Consider the following 21622-nt stretch of genomic DNA (forward strand, 5'->3'; position numbering starts at 1 on the left):
GTCATCATCCCAGCTGCTCCTCCCTCCAGTCCCTCCTCTGGAAGTCCCGTCCCGCACACGGCCGCCATGATGGGACAGAGGGATGACAGCAGCCCGGGGAGGAGGAGGAACAGGAGGAACAGGAGGAGGACACACGGATCAAAGGCTCTGCGCCTCAAGTGTGTATTTTATTAATTATTTGACCCAGTGTTTAAGTACTGTTTAGAGGGTCTTTTTCACTAAAAGAGGGTAAAAAAATAAAATAGTTATTTTTTAAATTCAATTCTCAACATTGCACACAGCATAGAGGCAACTGGTGTTTTAAAAGTTTCCAATTGACATGAGTGTATAGAAACAACAGGCTAAAAGTGTAGCATATCATACACTTGTCTAGACAAGGATACAAGCTAGCAAGTACGATAGTGATGCTAACAGGCTACTGAGTGTTAAAGTAACACTACTTGAAACTTTTCAGAGTAGTACACACACATATGTAAAAGTTATATTTAGTAGTTAGAGTTACTGATGACAGTAAAATTAAGTGAAAAAACAACCCAAGAAGTGCCAGAGGCGGAGTACCTAAATTGGGGATTCATTTAGTAGCACAACATTGTGTATGTACAACAAAGCAGCAGTAAACATTCCATTCCACAGAAAAGCAAGGTCAGTAAATGAGTAGAAGTCGGTCACTGTGTCATTATTTGATGACCCATTTGCATTTATTTGCATCCAGGTCAAAGGTCAGGGTCACCTCTATCCAACAATGCAGAGATCCTCCGGTAGAAGGATTGCCCTATTAACCATCAGCCTTTGTTACCAGCCCCTCCATGGTCAGTAAAGCTTCAGTTCTGTGGTGAGCCACTAGCTGTATCTGTATCTGTCTCACTGAATCTGTGTTTCAAGTATGAAGTATCTTCTTTTCCATTCGCTTATACAAATGGTCCCTCACAGCCGCAACACAACCTAGAAACGGAGTATGCTGGAGAAATGGAAGAACACCAAAAACCAATAAATTAAACATGAAGACAGTTTGATGATGCAGTCTGAACAGGCTACCACAGGTGGTGCTGAGGGCTAGAGTGGAGCCTTTCCTCTAATATCTGCAACAGTTGTTCAGACATATCCCCAAAAAATCAAAAATAGCCAGGAAGAGTACTTGAGAAGTGGCAGATGCCCTTTGTCCATGAGAGACATTATAGGGGGTTACAGTTATTTAAAAAAGCTAAGTTTTTCTCCATATTGCAAAACTACAAGAACCACTGACCTTTTATTTATGGAAAAAGTAAGTGTCTCACAACATACTCCCAGCAAGGAACTCATTTTGTTTTTTATCTTGACATGACAATCACAGTTCAGATATAATATGAATATTTAAAAACTGCAGGAAAGAGATGATTGTTGTCAAGTTGAATTTTACACAAACCCCTGTATGTCCTCTAGAGGGAGCCATATTCCATTAAATAACTACCAAGGGAGAGAATGCCTGAAAGATAAAATACCAAATCAAAGTGAATTTGCCGATTTCATTGTTCATTTAATAGTGAAGACAAATCACAGAAAAACACAGCAATTGCCTTATTGACTATATATTTAGACAAATAACACAACAGAATAATATAATGTTAACATAAGCCCTAATTACTGTCCAAAGTTAATGAATGATACAGTGCATTCATGCTCGAAGAATGAATACAAGCATTTATCTGCGTCCAAACTGTTTCCTTAATGCCTTCAAAGACTTTGCCATCATCGGAGCAACTCCTATGAGAATAAAAAACACAAAAATGAAAAACGTAAATCTTTCTTTTAAATTACGTCATGTTCCATTTGCTTAGCCTCTACCCTGCCTGATGACAAATATCTGAACAGACCACTCTGGCAGGTTTAGAAAGCTTCACAATACATCTGTCTTTAACTGTCTGAAACACTCCCATCAGCTCACTTGTTTTTTTACGAGGATCTTGTGTGTTGCTTCCTCCTGAACTTGTGCTGCTGGACCTGCTGGACTCATTACAACTAGGCTTTGGTCTGTTGTCCTGAACCTTAACGCTGAAAAGAGAGGAAATAATTAACATCACAACGCTTATCATTTACAAAACAGTGCACACAAAATTACAAAACAAACACCCATCTGCCTCCAAAATGTCAGACTACAGCTGGAGAGAACAACTTCCCATATTGCAACAGTTGACAACAATGGCCCCAATGCCGTCTCTAACCAGAATAAAAGCAGTTTATCCAGCACATTGCTCCAATTCCTGCGTTTAGCTCAGCTCACCCAAAAAGCATTATACCCACTGTTATCAGACGAGTCTGACAGGTTATGACCCTGCTAAGCCGCTGCTGTTTAGTGATGACTTTATAGTAAAGAGCTTTTATGAGGGAGAGGAGCAGAGTGAACACAAAATGCCCCAGAATGTATTAATAAATTGAAACATTGTAAAAGTTGAAGTCATGTGCTTACAAAACAACATCCTGAACATCCCCTGTGTGAAGGAGGATGAAACGCACCTGCACCTGTGCTGATTAGGCTGCTGAACAGCAGTTCCATGAATTTCCTGCTGAATTCGCACATCTCTTGGTGGCTTGGCAACAGTGTGAATAAATGCCATCTTCACCTGCCGACCTAAAAAAAAAAAATCACAGTGTGCACAACGTCATAAGCACTAAACATTATTTTTTTCTGCAGTAAACTGAGCCTCTAAAAAAATCACGAGAGGTGCAAAGAGGATGTTATTGTTTTATTTTCACTTCTGGTGACGTACTTACTTAAGGGGTCATTTGTAGAACTGTGGTTTTGTGTTTAGACAAGTGGCAGATTTTATTCCCTCACCTTGAGGTTTCTTAGAATGTGCAGAGATGATCGTTTTTGTCAGTCTCTGGAGCTTCCGTTCTCTCTCCTCAAACATCCTGATGTACATCTCTTTCCATGATTCATACTCTTGAAGTTTGAAGTCTTTGAAGTCTCTCTGACAGTGTTTCTCCCATAAGTGGTCTGTTAAGCCAATGTAGATCTATGGATTTAAAAACTAAACTGTAAAGTTCAGGTTTGCCATCTCATTGGATTTATGAAAACAAACAGTTGTTACTTTGCTGTTGATGTAAGGAGGACACCTGTCAGCGAAGCAAGTCACAGACAGACAGATATGGGAATATGAAAGAGTAAACAGCTTGGTACAATATCTATTTGTGGGAAGAATTGTTGAATATCGCTTAAATGACATTGCAATATGTAAAAATTAGAAGAGCTGAGACAAAAGCATTCACATTCTTACTGGGTTGCATTCTTCGATGCGCAGCAGCTGCTCTGGGGTGCATCGTTCCAACACTGGCTCCAGGATTTCAAACGGGACTCCACCAGTTTCATGAAGTACTGAGAAGACACCCCTTGCACCTGAATATGAATCCAATAACATAAAATGTGTTTTGCTGTACTTTACTCACAGTTGATATTGTTCTGCAGTGTGCGGATGCACTGTTGATACAAGCTCATCATGGTTGGGAGGCAGGCGGTTTTAGCCCCAGAATACACCTGCATCTTCCTGTTCAGACGCTGACAGTTGAAGACTGCAGACTCCTCAGAGACGTCACAGAAGTCAGGCTCCTTCTCAACTTTCAAACCAAAAAACAAAAGTCAAGAATACAGAAAAAAATGTGAACACACAGCTGTATGTGTTACACATGTACCTTTCTTTTCAGAGCACATGGCACTGAGCGGCTGTTTAAATTGAGGCAGTGCAGGAGTTAAAGGGATGTCCATCAGAGGCAGAGATTCCTGTAAATTCATTCAATTATCAGCAATCATGGTCTGCACTCTAAAAGCTTTAAGATTACTGTCGAACATACCTGTTTTGGAGAGACAACATGTGACTTGGAAGAATGTTCTGTTGGTTGCTCTTTGTGTACCAGCTTGGATTTCTTGTGAGGTTTCTTTGCTCTTGATTGCTCTTTTCTTTTGGAAACATTCACATCATAGTTCAAGTAGGATTCAAAGGACATGGAGGGCTCTTCTTTGTCAACCCTCTTACTCTCCTCGTGTTTGTGCTTTATTTTGGCCTTTTTATGCTTTGAACGTCCCTTATTTTCCCACTCTGCTTTGTGTTTCAAAGGTTCTTGCTTCTCTTGACCCATTTTTTTCCCCTTCTTTGTCCTGGACTCTGAACCCTCATCTTTGATTTCTCTGACTGGTTTTGAGAAGTCTCTGCTTTCCTTTGATGTTTCTTTGGATGGTTTTGTTTTTGTATCTGACTCCCTTTCTGACTCAAATCTTCCATCTTCAGTGGTACTTTTCGGCTTCTCTCTGGAGTCAGATCGAGGTTTTTTAAGATCTGAGTTTTTGCTTTCAACCACAGCATCACCGTCTCCTCTGACACTCTGAGGGTCCTTCTTTCTCTTTGACAAAGCCAGGTCGTCCATTTTATCTTCCTGGAGGTCTGTTTTCTTTGTCACACCATCGTTCTGGTTTTTTTCATAATTTTCCATTTTTCTTTTCTGCCCTTCACATTGTTCTTTCTCTGAAGCCACTTCCTCATTACTGTTGTGAGATGTTAAGCAGTTATTGTTGACAGTTTTTGCCAAACATCCATTTTCTGAGCAGCTTTGGGTGTCCAGTTTGTCTTTATCAGTGACGTTCTCCAACAAATCCCTATCTTCCTCATGGCTGCATACAATGTCAAACAAATACACATAAAAAAATTAATACAATTAGGGCTTAGATGAAAACAAAATCAACCAAATGAAATACACTTCACCTTTTGGATTCCTTAGGGATCAATGATTTCCAACCTTTGACTATCGACTTGGCAAGTTCTCCCGCCTCTTCATGCCTGCGCAGTGAATTGACTGTTTTTCCAATTCCAGTTTCCTAATTTATATTTATATTCAGTTAGTGCAGTCAAGGAAAATCTAAATGCAAATATATCAATATTATTTGTATCACAGACTTACAGCAAGAATGTCTAATGTGACGTCCAAATTCTTGAGTTTCTGCAAGATTTTCAGAACCTGAAAAGATAAACACATTAGTTAGTGTACATTTTATGACTTTCATTAAAAAGATTTTATTCATGTTTGGGATTAGAATGTGTACTACATCAGAGAAAATCTGACATGCCAAATATGGCAGTCCTGGTTTTGGATCACCCCAGTTGCTGACTGTGCATTTACTGCAGAAGCTATGTATGGGAGCTGCACACACCCTCTAAGGCTGCTCCTTTTACTGTGAACTATAAATGGACAGAGTTACTGCTGGCTGCTCCAGTATCTCTCTTTACATCCAAATCAGATGTTTTCAAGCGATCCAATCTAAACTCCTCATTTTAAAACTCTTCTAAAGACAGATGCTGAAATAAACACATAAATATCTAAATGTAAAGCTGAGTTAACCTGTGGAGTGCCACCTCCTCCACGATGATGGACAGCAGCCATCAGTCGAACAACTGGAGGAGCTGCCAATTTTAGCACCAATGCACCTCCCATTTATACAAGCTGCCCCCCACTCACCACCACAGGAAAGAGGCTTCATGTGCTGTGTGCAGGCAGTGCAAGGCAACGGCTGAAACAGCACTCAGACAGCTTCTGTTCACACATTAACAAAAGTGACCGTACAAAGAATTCACATTTTATTGCACTAATATGTGAAAAGGTGTTTAAATTCACACTAAGCACTCCACGCATGGATCGCACTCTGCGTAAAAGTTTTATTTGTTTTCAACAAAGCAAAAACGTACTCCATTAAAAACACGTATCCTTGCGCGCACGGATAAATAAAACAATATTTTACCGTTGCAGGCTCTGCTGTGTCAGAGAGCTGGAGTTTGAATCGCGTGATTTTTTTCACCACATCAGAGCTGCCGGCCATCACGGAGCTTCACGTGCAACCGCGTAAACGCACCGGGCTGCGCGCCCCCGCTGATGGCACTGTTATAATGGGCGGAACCAACAGGACACAAGCGTCATTTAGCCAAGAAAATGCAATCCATACTAATTATAACAATCCATAAACATATCAACATTAATACGTAAGCAAGCTGACAAAATGAGTCACTGTTCTTGGGATTTTTCAAAATAATCTTCATTTCTGGCACTTTGGATGGACATGTGGGGCAGCTTGAGGTATTTCCACAATGTTTCATTAACAATACAGTAGAACCACAAGGCACAACATAAAACTAGACTTTTATTTATTTATTTTGTTATATACACTCTCCTCCCCTTTCAGGACATCTGGCAAGCCATGGTGGCTAAAAGCAGCCTGGCACTAGGTCTTAAACCAAATTCTAGGAACAACAGTTCTCCCAGAGGATCATGTCAGACACACAGTCAGAAGTAAAACCATGTAGACCAATAAAACAATCATTTTAAAATAAGCAGGCTTATCACAGCTGGTATGTTTTTATTTTGTTCCACGAGCAGCTGAATCTCATTTAAGGTTTGTTTTACATAGACAAGTAAGTATTGTAAGTAAGTATTGGTAGTCCAGGAGAATGAAAATGATGCACAATATTTCATGTTACAAGTGTCGATGATGATGTCTTTGATTGTAGGCTACATTAGATAGTGATGAGTACCCCAGTGTCATCCCTGCTGAGCTGAAAAAAAGCAGTAATGGTAAAAACAGGGAGCAACAACCAGGCATGTCTCGTCACATGATACAGCTGAGAAGACCCCGTCCAACAATAAATTAGAATAATTTACCTTTTTAGTGTAAAAGTATAAACATCATGCTGCTCATTGCACCCTTAGGGTGATTTTATTGTAAACAACAGAAGGCCTCATGAACACACATTATGTGACATCCACCCTTGGGTCAAGTCCTAAGAAGAATCAACTGATTGGAGGCTATTGTGGGACACTATTTGTAGGGGGGATGTATGGCCGCTTCCCTTCTGCCATGTGCATTGCACAATACTTGATTGGCACTCACTCCCCTAGAGGAGGAGTTAACTGCATGTCTCTTTCTGCAGGGGTGACAGCCGGTCTCTCTCTCCTGCTCCAGTAACTGGAGGCACAAGTTCCTTCTTCACCAGCCTCAACTTCACTTCTAAGGTAAGTGGTGCTTCCACATGCATCCTTATTAGTCATTATGGCAAGTTGTTTGCTATCTGAATCAGCTAATGGTTCAGCAGTTGTCACTTGAGTATACAAATATCGGCTTTTTCTGACTAACTTGGGCTTCAATTAATAAATGAATCATTGAAGGCGTTGGTAAATGACTGTTTATGAATATACGTGGATATATATTATGCTCGATCTGCTTGGGTTCTGGTTAAATAATGTCAGTAGTGTCATTTTGTGAAGCTTCTTACTTGTAGATGGTTTTGATTGCAGACAAATCTAAAACAACTCATGAAAGAAAATGCACACAAAACAGGGAAAAATGCCTTTACTGAATTTAAACAGTCAGAGGACATGAGGCCTGCTGCTCGGGTCTCAAAGTCTATAAAAGGAACGCCATGGGTGAGCTGTCCACCCGTTCACTGTTGCTATTCCTGGATGTGCTGCTGATAAATTGTGACAGATGCAAGCAGGGCATGTTGATGTACTCACACACTCCAGCATCACCTGGCAGCACACATGTTTTCAAACTTGTCAGCGTCTGGTGGTGTCAAAAAAACCCTGATAAATGATGAGAACTTTTCTGTGTAGATCCAACATGACTGATTAATTTGCAGCAAGAACATACAGTACAGACATATTAGTCCAACTCTGACTAAATCTGATGTGTGTATTTTCAGAAGGTCTGGGCTGTGTTCTACTGCTACAGCCATGGCACCCAAAAAGAGCAAGGCGACCAAAAAGAGTAAAGGAGACATAAATGATATGACTATCATGGTCGAGAACAGCCCTATCAACAAGATCAATGGGTTGAACACTCTGTTAGAAGGAGGGAATGGCTTCAGCTGCATTTCCACCGAGGTTACTGATTCTGTGTATGCTCCAAACCTCTTGGAAGGTTTGAGCAACATGAGACAGGACAGCTTCCTCTGTGATCTAACAGTCTCCACCCAGTCAAAGTCATTTGACGTCCACAAAGTTGTAATGGCCTCCTGCAGTGAGTACATCCGAAACATCTTGAAGAAGGACCCAGCCCTCCAGAAGATTGACCTGAACGACCTCTCACCGGTCGGCCTGGCTACTGCAATCACATATGCATACTCAGGAAAGCTCACCCTGTCACTCTACAGCATCGGCAGCACTATTGCTGCAGCCATGTTGCTGCAGATTGGCACTTTGGTGAAGATGTGCAGTGATTTCCTCATGCAGGAGCTCAGCGTGGAGAATTGCATGTATGTGGCCAATATTGCTGATGCCTACAACCTCAAAGAAACCAAGGAGGCAGCTCAGAAGTTTATGAGGGAGAACTTCATTGAGTTTTCTGAGATGGAGCAGTTCCTCAAGCTCACCTATGAGCAGATCTGTGAATTTCTCTCAGACGATTCTTTGCAGCTGCCTTCTGAGATTACAGCCTTCCAGATTGCAATGAAATGGCTGGACTTTGATGAGAAGAGGTTGAAGTATGCATCAGATCTGCTCACTCACATCCGCTTCGGCACCATTTCTGCCCATGACCTGGTGAACCACATCCAGAGTGTCCCGAGGATGATGCAAGACCCCGAGTGCCACCGCCTCCTGGTGGATGCTATGAACTACCATTTGCTGCCATATCAACAGAACATCCTCCAGTCACGCAGGACAAGGGTGCGTGGTGGCCAGAAGGTGATCCTCACAATCGGTGGACGTCCCGCCCTGACAGAGAAATCTCTCAGCAAAGATGTTCTCTACAGAGATGAAGATAACGTGTGGAACAAGCTGACAGAAATGCCAGCAAAGAGCTTCAATCAGTGTGTGGCAGTCTTGGATGGCTTTCTGTATGTGGCAGGTGGAGAGGACCAGAATGATGCTAGGAACCAGGCTAAACATGCTGTGAGCAACTTCTGCAGGTAAGAGCTAAGTGATTTGATTTCACCATATGCATGTAAATTATTGTAGAATTGGAAAATAACTGTGAATCCCTTCTTTAGGTATGACCCCCGCCTCAACACATGGATTCACTTGAACAACATGATCCAAAGGCGCACCCACTTCAGCATCAACATCTTCAACGGCCTCTTGTTTGCCATTGGAGGGCGAAATGCTGATGGTGTTCAGGCTTCTGTGGAATGCTATGTGCCCTCCTCCAACCAGTGGCAGATGAAAGCTCCCATGGAGGTACCCCGCTGCTGTCATGCCAGCTCCGTCATCGATGGCAAGATCCTGGTATCTGGAGGTTACATCAACAATGCCTACTCCAGGGCTGTGTGCTCGTACGACCCCTCAACTGACACCTGGCAGGATAAGACCAGCCTCAGCACACCTCGTGGTTGGCACTGTGCTGCCACTGTGGGAGACCGGTCTTATGTGATCGGTGGTAGCCAGCTGGGAGGTCGCGGGGAGAGGGTGGATGTCCTCGCTGTTGAATCTTACAACCCTCACAACGGGCAGTGGAGCTACTGTGCACCTCTCCACACGGGGGTGAGCACAGCTGGTATTTCCATTTTGAACAACAAGGTCTATCTACTCGGAGGCTGGAACGAGGGCGAGAAGAAGTACAAGAAATGCATTCAGGTTTACAACCCAGATCTCAATGAATGGACTCAGGATGACGAATTGCCAGAAGCTACAGTTGGGATTTCATGCTGTGTCGTCGCCATACCCACACGGAAAACACGAGAGTCCAGAGCCAGCTCAGTTGCATCTGCACCAGTCAGTATATAAGGATTTAGACAGTGACATAGTTTACATGTCCAAAAGGTCTGTTGGTTGCATAATCTTGGTCACTAAAGGGCTTAGATATACAAAATGTAAGATTATACATTTATAGTATGTTCTTACAAGGTATTTTTTTTAATACCAATGAAAGTTCTGAATTAGATTTTTGGTATATTTGGCATCATTAAGTTTAACAATAATAGAAAATAACAAAAATATGATCAGTTTTCCTTCTGGGGCCAACTCTGCTGTTTCAACATAAAACTCAAATAAAAAGTAAAAGAAAAAAGAGAAAAAAAAATCTGCAGTTGTTCCACCATGGACATAATAACACTGGATTTATGTAACAGTCGTGTCTGTGGTGACAACAGCTACTGTGATATCTCATATACTTGAACAGAATAATAAAGCTGGAGCTGGAATAAGTGTTGACATTGACCTACCAGGAGTAGGTGCATGTGATTAGTGTTTGAAAACACATTCAGGCTGCTGTTTCTCTACATGCGTCTCATGTACAGCATTCAGTAGTCCTGTGTATGTGTATGTGTGTTGGGGGTGATTGTCAAACACTGAAGAGATTCTGTCAGGGAGATGTCAGAACGATGAGGTCTGAATGAGTTAAGATGTGACAGTAATAACTTATTTTGTAAAAAATAAAAATAGAAGTAACAGATGATGTTCCGCGCCTGAGCTTTTCCGGAAGTCAGCACATGTGAATTCCCTGACTGCTCATGTCTTTCCATTTTTTGTTTGTATTTAAATTAAAGAGATGAAGTGTAAACTGCTCTAAGCTGGGGTATTTTTTCGGTGCACCTTTTATGTTTTTGTTGTTGTTACCAAACAAGATGTATTTAAATTCATTTTGATTGTTTTTAAGAGCATGCACAGCAGATTGTTTTGCTCTTTTTTTGCTCTGGGGAAGTTATCAAAACAGATAAATGGGGATTTATTTTTAGCAGATTTGCATTGACACTAAAAAAGAAACAAATATACCACATTCAAATCATTATTTAAAGTGAAACATGCCTGGAGATGTTCTGTAAGGCAAATGTGTTATTGCAGTACAAAACACACCTTTATTTGGTTTTGAGTGCAGTTCATACAACAGCTTTATTCACCCACACATGTATAGTGAGTATTGGCAAGGCAACAGTTACACCCTCTAACTAAAGTGCTGTGTCATTATTACGATAATATATCTCTTTATATTGCATAATGGTGCATTCATACTCATGGGGAGGTGGTTCCTTTTAAACATTAGTCATGACTCATTATTAGAAATCAATTAAATTAAACAAATGGACACAACACAAAGTCTCTGACCTAGAAAAATGGACCCTATCTTACATCCATTGAATGACAGCTATACTGCTAAAACAATTATTGATTAAATGGTTTACAACTGACAAAGAATTACTAAACAATTGTTCTGAATATAGCAATAGAGACATTAAATATCCTTTGGTTAATGTTAGCCAAATCTTTCTCTGATAAATACCATAGTAAATGACCAGAAGGCTGGTTTGAAATAATTGAAATAAGTGATTGGAGGACATAAGAATGGCTCTAGCATGTCATAATGCAATGTAGGCTATGTTGTATAATTGTAAATATAAATGTATTGTATAAATAAATGTTGATGTAAAAAGTACATTACAGGCAGTGAAAACAAACAAGAGTTTGTTGCTGGGCAACCAAACCGTAATAATAATAATAACTAGTGGTGAGATTGCAGACTGTAAACCAACCTGGTCAAATGCATAAAGAATTACTTGCATTTCCTGAAGAAAATGCAAGTTTGGTTGCCACAGCAAGTTTGTTTTTACCAAAAAACAAACTCTGCTGTCACCATGGTAACAGCAGAGGAGACCTCAAAAATCCCCTGCCATTTGAAGATGGAGCTGAAAGTAGCATCAGTCTGTCACCATGGTAACAGCAGAGGAGACCTCAAAAGTCCCCGGCCATTTGAAGATGGGGCTGAATTTCCAAATTCTGTATGCAAGTTTTGAAGACCAAGATGTTGGAAGTATTTTAAGCTTCGAATGGTTTCTCCATCTTGTAATTTGTAGGAGGAGCAGCATTTTGCAGAAGACATGGAAAATGTTTAATATCTTTAATATTATCATATTTGCAATTATTATTGACGGTTTCCACACATGTCCTGAATGAGCTGAATCTTTTGATGTTTGAATGGTTTGAATCGGCCCATGCATTCTGAAGATATGCTGAGCCAACCGAAGACATGGAAAATGTTTAATATCTTTAATACTATCATATTTGCAACCAGGAATGTCCTGAATGAGCTGAATCTTTTGATGTTTGAATGGTTTGAATCGGCCCATGCATTCTGAAGATATGCTAAGCCAACCGAAGACATGGAATATGTTTAATATCTTTAATATTATCATATTTTCAACCACGCATGTCCTGAATGAGCTGAATCTTTTGATGTTTGAATGGTTTGAATCGGCCCATGCATTCTGAAGATATGCTGAGCCAATATGCTTTTGCCTTTTTTGCCTTTAAATAGATTATCGTGATTGGCAGAATAATAATACACAAGAAACATTTGTTAATAAATCAAGCTGCAAACAAAAGTGCAGAACTGTATAAGTTTGAAATTTTAACTTCACAATCATGTCAGCAATGCTCCTTGTGATAACGACCCATGTCTTATCACAGCACTCAGAAAGACAGCATTAATTCATGCCGCTGTTTAGCTAATATGGAAAGAGCTTGAGAGGAACAGGATTGTATACAATAATTGTATCCTTAGTAACAAGCTGTAATACATTAATCTGCATTTTTCTCATCTTCCTTTTTTGTATACCGACCTTGTCTGCAATATAAGGCTCATCAATGGCTCCAGACTCTTGATTAACCCCCACAAACCCAAATATATAAGAACAATTTAAAAAAAAACCTTTTAGGTGTTATTACCATTTCAGTAACTTTTTGGGGGGAATATTGCTCACATTGAGCACATGTAAAGGACCAGTAGGAGTTTATTTGCAGTCTTTACTGCTCATAAAGCCTTTTAATATTAGTCTAAATTCATATTTGGATAAACATAATTTTTATAAAATGAATTAATTAATTTTTGATAAAGGCAGATTCACAGTTTTAAGAATCCACACATTCCAGAGGTCAAACAATACTTTCTGGCAGACCTTTTGTTCAATCTACTATGCTATGAAGCTGTACATGCCCAACTACCTGAACATTATTATTATTAATTGAATTACACAGAGGGGGAAACTGATACCAAAAGAATGTGTTTATTTACACTATATACACACTGATATACACTGCAGCAAAGATGCTGCGCTGGTGGCAGGATGCTGCAGTGAAGCAGATGCCGAGGTGGCCTCAAGATTCAGAGAAGAGATGGGGGTCTGTCTCCCCCAAACACCAGCTGCCTTTTAAACCTGGCCGTGCCTGCTGTACTGGCTGGCAGGGTAAAGCTGTGCAGGTTGTCCCCTGCAGCCATGGTCAAGGTGTGGATGGCTGCTGCAATTGAAGCCTTTGGAGACTCAATGTCTTGCTGAAGCACCTCGGTCTCCCAAGGCCGACTCTGCTTGTTGTACCTGAAAAAAACAACAACAACAAAGCAGTAGTTTTACAGAAGCAATATATTCCACAAATACAGCTGACATGGTACACATACTTCATGATATATTCACCGTCATGCCAGCATTGCTGTGTTCACCTCAGGCAGCTGGATGGTGGTCTCAGCCATCACACAGGCTTTGTTGACAACACACTGCTGGTGTATGCTGATGAAGAGTTTCAGTCATCCAGGTCATATTCATAGAGATGATTGAAGCAAGGCATCTGGACTTGTAGAGTTTTCTTGAATGGAGTAGAACAGGTCTGGCTGCCCTTGGGACCCAATGAAACACCTGGAAAATTAAGGCAGTGTGAAATATAGCAATAAAAGATAAGTGTTCATGCTAGTTTGAAAAATAATGACCAGATATTACAGTAGCTGTCTTATAATTCACAATTATAAAGCCTGCAGTGAGTGGAGGTGCTGTGGCAGATGTACCAGTGAGTGGAGGAGCATCCAGCAAGGGGACAGTGACGTCCTCAAACTCCTCTGGCTCCAGCAAAGCGTAGCCCTCATCCTCAGCCACAGCCACGCTGGTGTCTGTCTCCATGGCATCCAGTGTGCACTTGTAGTCTTCCAGCGCCCTGCCTGTCTGGTCATATAGATACTCCACCCCATAAGCTCTCCTGAAAATCATACACACAAACAAACACATCAAATCATATGTCATGTACTAATATATGCACTAAACCTAAATACAAATGAGTTTTTCCAGACATTAGGAAACTGTACCAGTGTATTTCCTTGGTGGTGTGTAGTCCACCAGCTTCAGGATCCATGTCTGTCAGACAGACAGACAAAGAGAGAGCTAACTAAAGCTAACAATAACAAGAGGCTTGTCTGTAGCTGATTAGCCGAGCAACTTAGCCGCCGAAGCTAACGCTGTAAATGGAAATGTTTGCTTAAACACACTAAATGTAGCGTTCTCCCAGTCAAATGCTTTATAGGTGTAAACAACACAGAGGCCAGTCTATGATCAATTATTCCATCTGAGCCGTCGGTAACTTTGAATTTATCCTAGCCAGTAGAGCACCGGCTAGGTACGTTCATACATACATTTCTACACAAACGTAGCACTTTACAACCACATACCAGCATGTACACAATGACACTCACCAACACGTCGGAATCTCCGGTAGAAGTTAATCTTGCAGACGGTTACTGGGGTAAATTATCCTGATAGCCGTCCACAGCGACGTAGCTCAGTAAAGGGAAGGACGAAGCCATAGCAACAGCGTCGTGACTGGGCCACATCCGCCTCGAGCAGTGGTCCGAGCTGTGATTGGCCAGCTCGTTGCCAGGGGCGGGAGCTGGCGAATCGTGGTAGAGGGCAGCCCTGTCATTGGTCAATTCATGGTCAATTGGTAGCACTCGGCCTCGTGGTTGGCCTTTTTGCCTTTAATTAGTTGATCATGATTAGCAGAATAATAATACACAATAAACAGTTGTTGCATAAATCAAGCTGCAAACAAAAGTGCAAAACTGTATAACTTCACAATCATGTCAGCGATGCTCCTTGTGACAGCCATTGCTGTCATGTAGATCATGTAGATTAAATAACATGAAGATACAATACACAATTAACATGAAGATAATTTGATAAAAGTCTAACACCTATATGCATGTAGCCTAAATATGAAGAATAAGATAAGATAAGATAAGATAAGATAAGATAAGATAAGATAAGATAAGATAAGATAAGATAAGATAAGATAAGATAAAACTTTATTAATCCTGAAGGAAATTCTTGTGCCAGAGGTATCGAGTTACATTAAATGCAGTTAAGTACAGAGTATAATAGTATAGGTGTCACTATAGTCCAAATAAGAGTACAGTACGCAGTATGAGCACAATATATGATACATGGATACAAATATGGAGATATAAGGTGCTAAGTAAACATAAATATAGACCAGTGGAGGGAATGACAGTGATGCCTGACATGATTATCTAGCTTGTGGGATTATATAAGGTTAACTACACACTGACATGATACAGAGATCTTTTACTTTTGTTGTACTCTTATGTATGCTTTCACTCAGAGAAAAAGGGAGACTCTCTGTACACACACACATACTCCCTTACAGAGAGTTAGGGAGGATATTGACATTCCGGGAGCCCTTTTGATGCGGTGAAGACCGAAGCACTGGAAGGCATCTGACGTAAGATAAATCGTCAGACATAGGAGTTGTCATGGTTTCAGCCAGGTCTTTTATTTTGTAGTTCATTTTCTGTTTGTATTAGTTCTAGTTTTACTAGTCACTTCCTGTTTTATTTTGAAACTCGATCTTCCCCTTGTGTTTCAGTTCTGTTTACTTCCCCTTCCTCATGTGTGCTCCCTTCCCCCACCTGTGATTACCTGCTCCGCCCTAATGTGCTTCACCTGTGTCCAATTGTCTTCCCGCCCTCCTGTGTATAAAGCCTGTGTGTTTCCTGCCCCTTGTTGCCAGTTCGTCTTGTGAGTCTTCCATGCGACACAGCCGTCCAAGTAGCCTTTCCGCTCTTGTGATTATCCCTACGTCTTTTCGAGTAAGTTTCCCTACGTCTTTTCGAGTAAGTTTTTGATGCTCTTGTGTGTGACTTGGATTGGACTTGACTACTGCTTTTTGCCTTTGCCTTTTTGGATTACCTCTGCCTCGTGGACTGAACTCCTGTGTACCGAACCTTGCTTGAATTAAACACTGAGTTTGCCTTCACCTAAGTCTGCATTTGTGTCCTCCGTCTCACAACCCCTGACAGGAGTGATACAGAGTGTTCCACAGAAATATGTTAGACCAATTATAATCATTGGTAGGTGGGAATAAAAGGGTAACATTTCCCAATATGGTAAAACTGTTTATCTATTATGCAAATGTACTTCCACTTTTGAATAAAACAAGCCTGTATCCAGGGAGGGGCAGAGCACTTATGGAGGGGAGTGAAGCAGACTGAAAGGCCTGTGTTCACTGAGTGTTCTCCCTTTTGCAAAAGGCGAAACTACAAAACCCAGGGTATTTTCTTTCACTCAATGTTCTGAATACAGGAGACGGAATCTGACAATCCGGGGTGACCAGGGAAGGTCACAACAAGCTCTTCTCCCTACAGAAAGGGGAGGAGTTATACAGTCTGATGGCCACTGGCAGGAAGGACCTCCTGTGGCGTTCTGTGCTGCTCCTTGGTAGTCTCAGTCTACCGCTGAATGTGCTCCTGTAGGACAGCAGTGTGTCATGCAGGGGGTGAGACGTGTTGTTACGAATACTGAGGATGTCATGAGCCAGGGTCATGGCTCCTTGTCTTTTATTATATTGTTTATTTTGTTATTTAGTTTTCAGTGTTTGTCCTCTTTCTCTGCTCCTCCTCAGTCCTTCCCTCTCTCCTGCTCCTCCTCAGTCCTTCCCTCTCTCCTTCTCTTCCTCCCTCCTCTTTCTCTGCTCCTCCTCAGTCCTTCCCTCTCTCCTGCTCCTCCTCAGTCCTTCCCTCTCTCCTTCTCTTCCTCCCTCCTCTTTCTCTGCTCCTCCTCAGTCCTTCCCTCTCTCCTTCTGTTGCTCCTCCCTCCTGTTCTCTGCTCCTCAGTCCTTCCCTCTCTCCTCCTCTAGCCTCCTCCCTGATTATCAGCTCCTCCCTAATTGTGTTCACCTGTGTCGTCTCTCCTCTTTTTAAGCCCTGTGCCTTCCCTTTGTCTTTGTCAGTTCTTCCCTTGTGGTTCCCCGTGTGCACCCCCGTGTGTACTCCCTTGTGATCACCTGCCTTTCACCGTCTCATCGTCCTCCTTCTTCCTCCATGCTTTTCTGCCCTCCTCAGGTTTGGTTTTGTTATTTTGTGTTTTTTGTACTTTTTGCGTTTTTGACCGGCACTGTGTTCAGTGGCCTTGCTTTAGTTCTCCTGCTCCTCTGGACTGGGTTTTTGTGTTGGCTTTAAATAAAGCTCCCCTTTTGTTGAACATTATTTTGTCTGCGCCTGGGTCCTATTAAGAACTACACCGCACATAACAGAGGAGTTTCCTCAGTATCCTCCTCTCCGTCACCTCCACCACAGACTCCAGCTCCACTCCCAGGACCGAGCCGGCCTTCCTAATGAGCTTGTTGAGTCTGTTGGTGTCGGCCGTCTTCATCCTGCTGCCCCAGCACACTACAGCGTAGAAGATGACGCTGGAGACCACTGAGTGGTAAAACATCTGCAGCATGGTCTGGCAGACGTTAAAGGACCTGAGTCTCCTTACAGATACAGATAGATACAGGTGACTCTGTCCCTTCCTGTATATTGCCTCTATGTTTGTGGACCAGTCCAGTTTGTGGTCAATGTGGACACCCTTGATGCTGACCGGGTTTGGGAGTGTCTGGTGCTTCCTGAAGTCCACCACCAGTTTTTGTGACATTCAGCTGCAGGTGGTTTTGTCCGCACCGCTCCACGAAGCTGTCCACCACACTCATATACTCCGCCTCCCGACCTCTGCTGGTACAGCCCACAATGGCAGAGTCATCCGAGAACTTCTGCAGGTGGCAGGACTGTGAGCAGTGTCTGAAGTCCGATGTATAGAGTGTGAACAGGAACGGAGACAGTACTGTGCCCTGGGGTGCCCCTGTGCTGCTCACTATCGTGTCCGAGATGGTGTTCCTCAGCCTCACAAATTGTGGTCGACCTGTAAGATAGTTAGTGATCCAGGTGACCAGTGGGGTCTCTACCTGCATGTCCAGGAGCTTCCTCTTCAAAAGGGCAGGCTGCACGGTGTTAAATGCACTGGAAAATTCAAAGAACATGATTCTAACAGTGTTGCCTGCCTCCTCCAAGTAGGTGTGTGCTCTGTGCAGCAGGTAGATGATGGCATCCTCCACTCCAATACGGGGCTGGTAAGCAAACTGCAGGGGGTCCAGCGATGGTTCCACAACAGCACGCCGGTGTTTCAGGACCAGCCTCTCCAGAGACTAATCACATGTGAAGTCAGAGCAACTGGTCTGTAGTCGCTGTGTGTGCTTGGATGTTTGGTCTTGGGCACAGGAACAAGGCATGTTGTCTTCCACAGGGCAGGGACAGTCATCAGGCTCAGACTCAGGGAGAAGATGTGCTGGAAGACCCCACACAGCTGTGTGGCGCAGTCCTTGAGTACTCTGGGGCTGAGTCCATCCCTTCCTATAACTTTTCCCGGTCGTAGGCGACTGAACTCCCTCCTCACATCTTCTGTGGTGTTGATGAAGATTCTCAGTTATCCAGGTCATCATACGTAGAGAAGATTGAAGCAAGGCGTCTGGACTTCTAGAAAACTCTACAAGTCCAGACGCCTTGCTTCAATCTTCTCTACGTATCTTCTGTGGTGATGGTAACTGTGGACACAGAAGAGCAGAGAGAGAGATCTGAAGGGGGAGGGGGGCAGGGAGGCTGGGGGTTGTTAATGGAAGGTGGGGTAAGGGGCAGGGTGATGTTATTGATAGGGAGGTGAGACTGGTTAGTATGTAGAGAAGATTGAAGCAAGGCGTCTGGACTTGTAGAGTTTTCTAGAAGACGTTTCGCTGCTCATCCAAGCAGCTTCATCAGTTCTAACTGTTTGGTGGGGAAACATGGTTTATATGTGGTTACAGACCTATGTGGGTGGGTCTGGGTAAAACTTAAAAAAACTTACAAACAATAGCACTAAATGTTTCCATACTTACCTGTGATGTTCTGGCTGACTGGGCCAGGTGTGTCTAACGACTGGCTAACGACTATGAAACTGCCGGAGGGGGACTGATTGACAGCCCTTTGTTCTTACTGTGAGTATGTGCAAACTTCCTGGGAATGGATGGAATCACTGCATTGTATGTGGTAGAAAGATGATGTCTGAGGCCACCACCTCTGTTAAGGGAAGGTTTTTCCAGCTTAACATAGATGGCTTCCTTGACTCCTCTTTCATACCACCTTTCCTCCCTGTCTAAAATGTGAATGTTGTTGTCCTCAAAGGAGTGTCCTTTGTCTTTGAGGTGGAGGTGAACAGCTGAGTCTTGTCCTGAGGTGGTGGCTCTCCTGTGCTGAGCCATTCTTCTGTGGAGTGGTTGTTTAGTTTCTCCAATGTACAGATCAGAGCATTCCTCACTGCACTGGACTGCATATATCACATTGCTGTGTTTCTCCCTGGGAATCTTATCCTTCGGGTGAACCAGTCTCTGTCTCAGTGTTGTCATAGGTTTGAAATGGACCGGGATGTCATGGTTGTTGAAGATCCTGCGGAGTTTCTCTGATACTCCTGACACATATGGAATGGAGATGTTCTTTCTCCGCCTGGTGTTGTCCTTCTTCTTGTTGTTGGGGGGTCTTGTTTTTGTGGCTTTGATGAGTGCCCACTTCGGGTAGCCACATGTTTGCAGGGCCTTCCTGATGTGATGTTGCTCCTTCTTCTTCCCCTCTGAGCTGGTGGGTACAGTTTGTGCTCTGTGCTGCAGGGTCCTGATGACTCCCAGTTTGTGTTCCAGTGGATGGTGTGAATCAAACAACAGGTACTGGTCCGTGTGTGTGGGTTTCCTGTACACTTCCACATTGAGGCTCCTGTCCTCCTCAATATGTACTGTGCAGTCCAAGAAGGCCAGATTGTTGTCCTTGGTGTCCTCGCGAGTGAACTTGATGTTGTTATCCACTGCGTTGATGTGTTCTGTGAACCGTTCCACTTCGTTGGTCTTGATTTTGACCCAGGTGTCATCCACATATCTGAACCAGTGGGTGGGGGTGGTTCCAGGATAGGAACTCAGGGCTCTTCTCTCCACTTCTTCCATGTAGAGGTTGGCCACAATAGGAGACACAGGTGATCCCATCGCACAGCCGTGCTTCTGTCTGTAAAAGTTCCCATTGTACTGGAAATAAGTGGTGGTCAGGCAGAGGTCCAGCAGGTCACAGATGTGGTCTGGCGTTAGGTTGGTTCTCTCCTTGAGTGTGCTGTCTTGTGTGAGGCACATCCTTACCATCTCTGTGGCTTCTGATGTAGGGATGCAGGTGAACAAGGAGGTGACATCAAATGAGACCATGGTGTCATCTGGGTCCATTTGGATCTTCTCCACCTTGTTCACAAAGTCCTGCGAGTTGTGAATGTGATGTGGTGTGTCACCTACCAGTGGTGTCAGGAGTTCAGCCAAGTGCTTAGCCACGTTGTATGTGACTGAGTTTGTGCTGCTGACGATGGGTCTGAGGGGGACTCCTTCCTTGTGTATCTTGGGGAGTCCATACAGGCGTGGAGTGGCTTCCCCAGGATACAGTCGAAAGTAGAGCTTGCGGTTGATGATTTGGTCCTTCTCCAGTTTTTGTAGGTAGCTGACTAGTTTCTTCTTGTAGTTTCCGGTGGGGTCCCTCTTCAGTGTCTCATATGTGGCTGTGTCACTGAGGAGTTCTGTCACTTTGGCGTGGTAGTCCTGTGTGTTGAGCACCACTGTGCATCTTCCTTTGTCTGCTGATAAGATGGTAATGTCCCGGTCCTTTTGTAGTGCAATCAGGGCCTTCCTTTCATCACTGGAGAGGTTGGATGGTGGTGCTTTAGCAGTGGAGAGTGTGGCTGTGACCTTCAAGCGGAGTTGCTCAGCTTCTGTGTCTGTCAGGTTGTTGTTCTTGATGGCTGACTCTGTGGCTGTGATGAGGTCCACCACTGGAATCTGCTCTGGCGAGATGGCAAAGTTGAGTCCTTTGGCCAACACGTCTTTTTCCGGCTGGCTCAGTTGTCTGTCTGAAAGGTTCTTTACCCATTTGTCCTGGGTGTCCTGCTGTGGCAGTGAGTGGTCCTCCCTCCTCCATGTGTGAAGGTTAGCTGAAGTGGAGAGAAGAGCCCTGAGTTCCTATCCTGGAACCACCCCCACCCACTGGTTCAGATATGTGGATGACACCTGGGTCAAAATCAAGACCAACGAAGTGGAACGGTTCACAGAACACATCAACGCAGTGGATAACAACATCAAGTTCACTCGCGAGGACACCAAGGACAACAATCTGGCCTTCTTGGACTGCACAGTACATATTGAGGAGGACAGGAGCCTCAATGTGGAGGTGTACAGGAAACCCACACACACGGACCAGTACCTGTTGTTTGATTCACACCATCCACTGGAACACAAACTGGGAGTCATCAGGACCCTGCAGCACAGAGCACAAACTGTACCCACCAGCTCAGAGGGGAAGAAGAAGGAGCAACATCACATCAGGAAGGCCCTGCAAACATGTGGCTACCCGAAGTGGGCACTCATCAAAGCCACAAAAACAAGACCCCCCAACAACAAGAAGAAGGACAACACCAGGCGGAGAAAGAACATCTCCATTCCATATGTGTCAGGAGTATCAGAGAAACTCCGCAGGATCTTC

General features: G+C 43.3%; 2 protein-coding genes and 1 long non-coding RNA gene across 6 annotated transcripts in view; 1 reads left to right on the plus strand and 2 right to left on the minus strand.

Moving 5' to 3' along the window:
* The first annotated feature begins 6 nt into the window (after positions 1 to 6).
* Positions 7 to 21622, plus strand: part of klhl31 (kelch-like family member 31) — a 42975-nt gene continuing 21359 nt past the window's right edge. The window contains exons 1-5 of one of the 4 annotated variants that reach the window (XM_028423838.1): positions 7 to 158; positions 713 to 832; positions 6945 to 7026; positions 7716 to 8921; positions 9003 to 10516. In XM_028423838.1, coding sequence (XP_028279639.1) covers positions 7747 to 8921; positions 9003 to 9735 — 1908 coding nt within the window. In that variant the 5' untranslated portion in view covers positions 7 to 158; positions 713 to 832; positions 6945 to 7026; positions 7716 to 7746 and the 3' untranslated portion in view covers positions 9736 to 10516. Of the gene's footprint in view, positions 159 to 712; positions 833 to 6944; positions 7027 to 7715; positions 8922 to 9002; positions 10517 to 21622 lie in introns of those variants that run through there. The other 3 variants (XM_028423836.1, XM_028423840.1, XM_028423839.1) reach the window with 3 other exon arrangements.
* On the minus strand, positions 1679 to 5839 carry eloal (elongin A, like). The gene is made up of 11 exons (XM_028423842.1): positions 5762 to 5839; positions 4927 to 4983; positions 4731 to 4843; positions 3826 to 4639; positions 3667 to 3754; positions 3424 to 3591; positions 3255 to 3352; positions 2813 to 2993; positions 2491 to 2605; positions 1922 to 2028; positions 1679 to 1740 (listed from the first exon to the last, which is right to left on the minus strand). The coding sequence occupies exons 1-11, from the start codon at positions 5837 to 5839 to the stop codon at positions 1679 to 1681; spliced, it is 1881 nt and encodes a 626-aa protein (XP_028279643.1).
* On the minus strand, positions 13577 to 14566 carry LOC114447535 (uncharacterized). Its single transcript, XR_003671850.1, has 3 exons — positions 14456 to 14566; positions 13778 to 13965; positions 13577 to 13631 (listed from the first exon to the last, which is right to left on the minus strand). It is a non-coding gene; the product is annotated as an uncharacterized LOC114447535 (long non-coding RNA).

Source organism: Parambassis ranga, chromosome 15 (genome assembly GCF_900634625.1).
Source record: "Parambassis ranga chromosome 15, fParRan2.1, whole genome shotgun sequence".
NCBI lineage: Eukaryota > Metazoa > Chordata > Actinopteri > Ambassidae > Parambassis > Parambassis ranga.

Bases quoted from the DNA above. Each gene is read 5' to 3' on its own strand.
- eloal (XM_028423842.1), bottom strand. From the start codon at position 5,839: ATGGCCGGCAGCTCTGATGTGGTGAAAAAAATCACGCGATTCAAACTC. The intron at 4,984-5,761 runs GTAAAATATTGT...TTATCTTTTCAG, and splicing joins ACACAGCAGAGCCTGCAACG to GTTCTGAAAATCTTGCAGAA. The intron at 4,640-4,730 runs GTGAAGTGTATT...CATTGTATGCAG, and splicing joins ATCCCTAAGGAATCCAAAAG to CCATGAGGAAGATAGGGATT.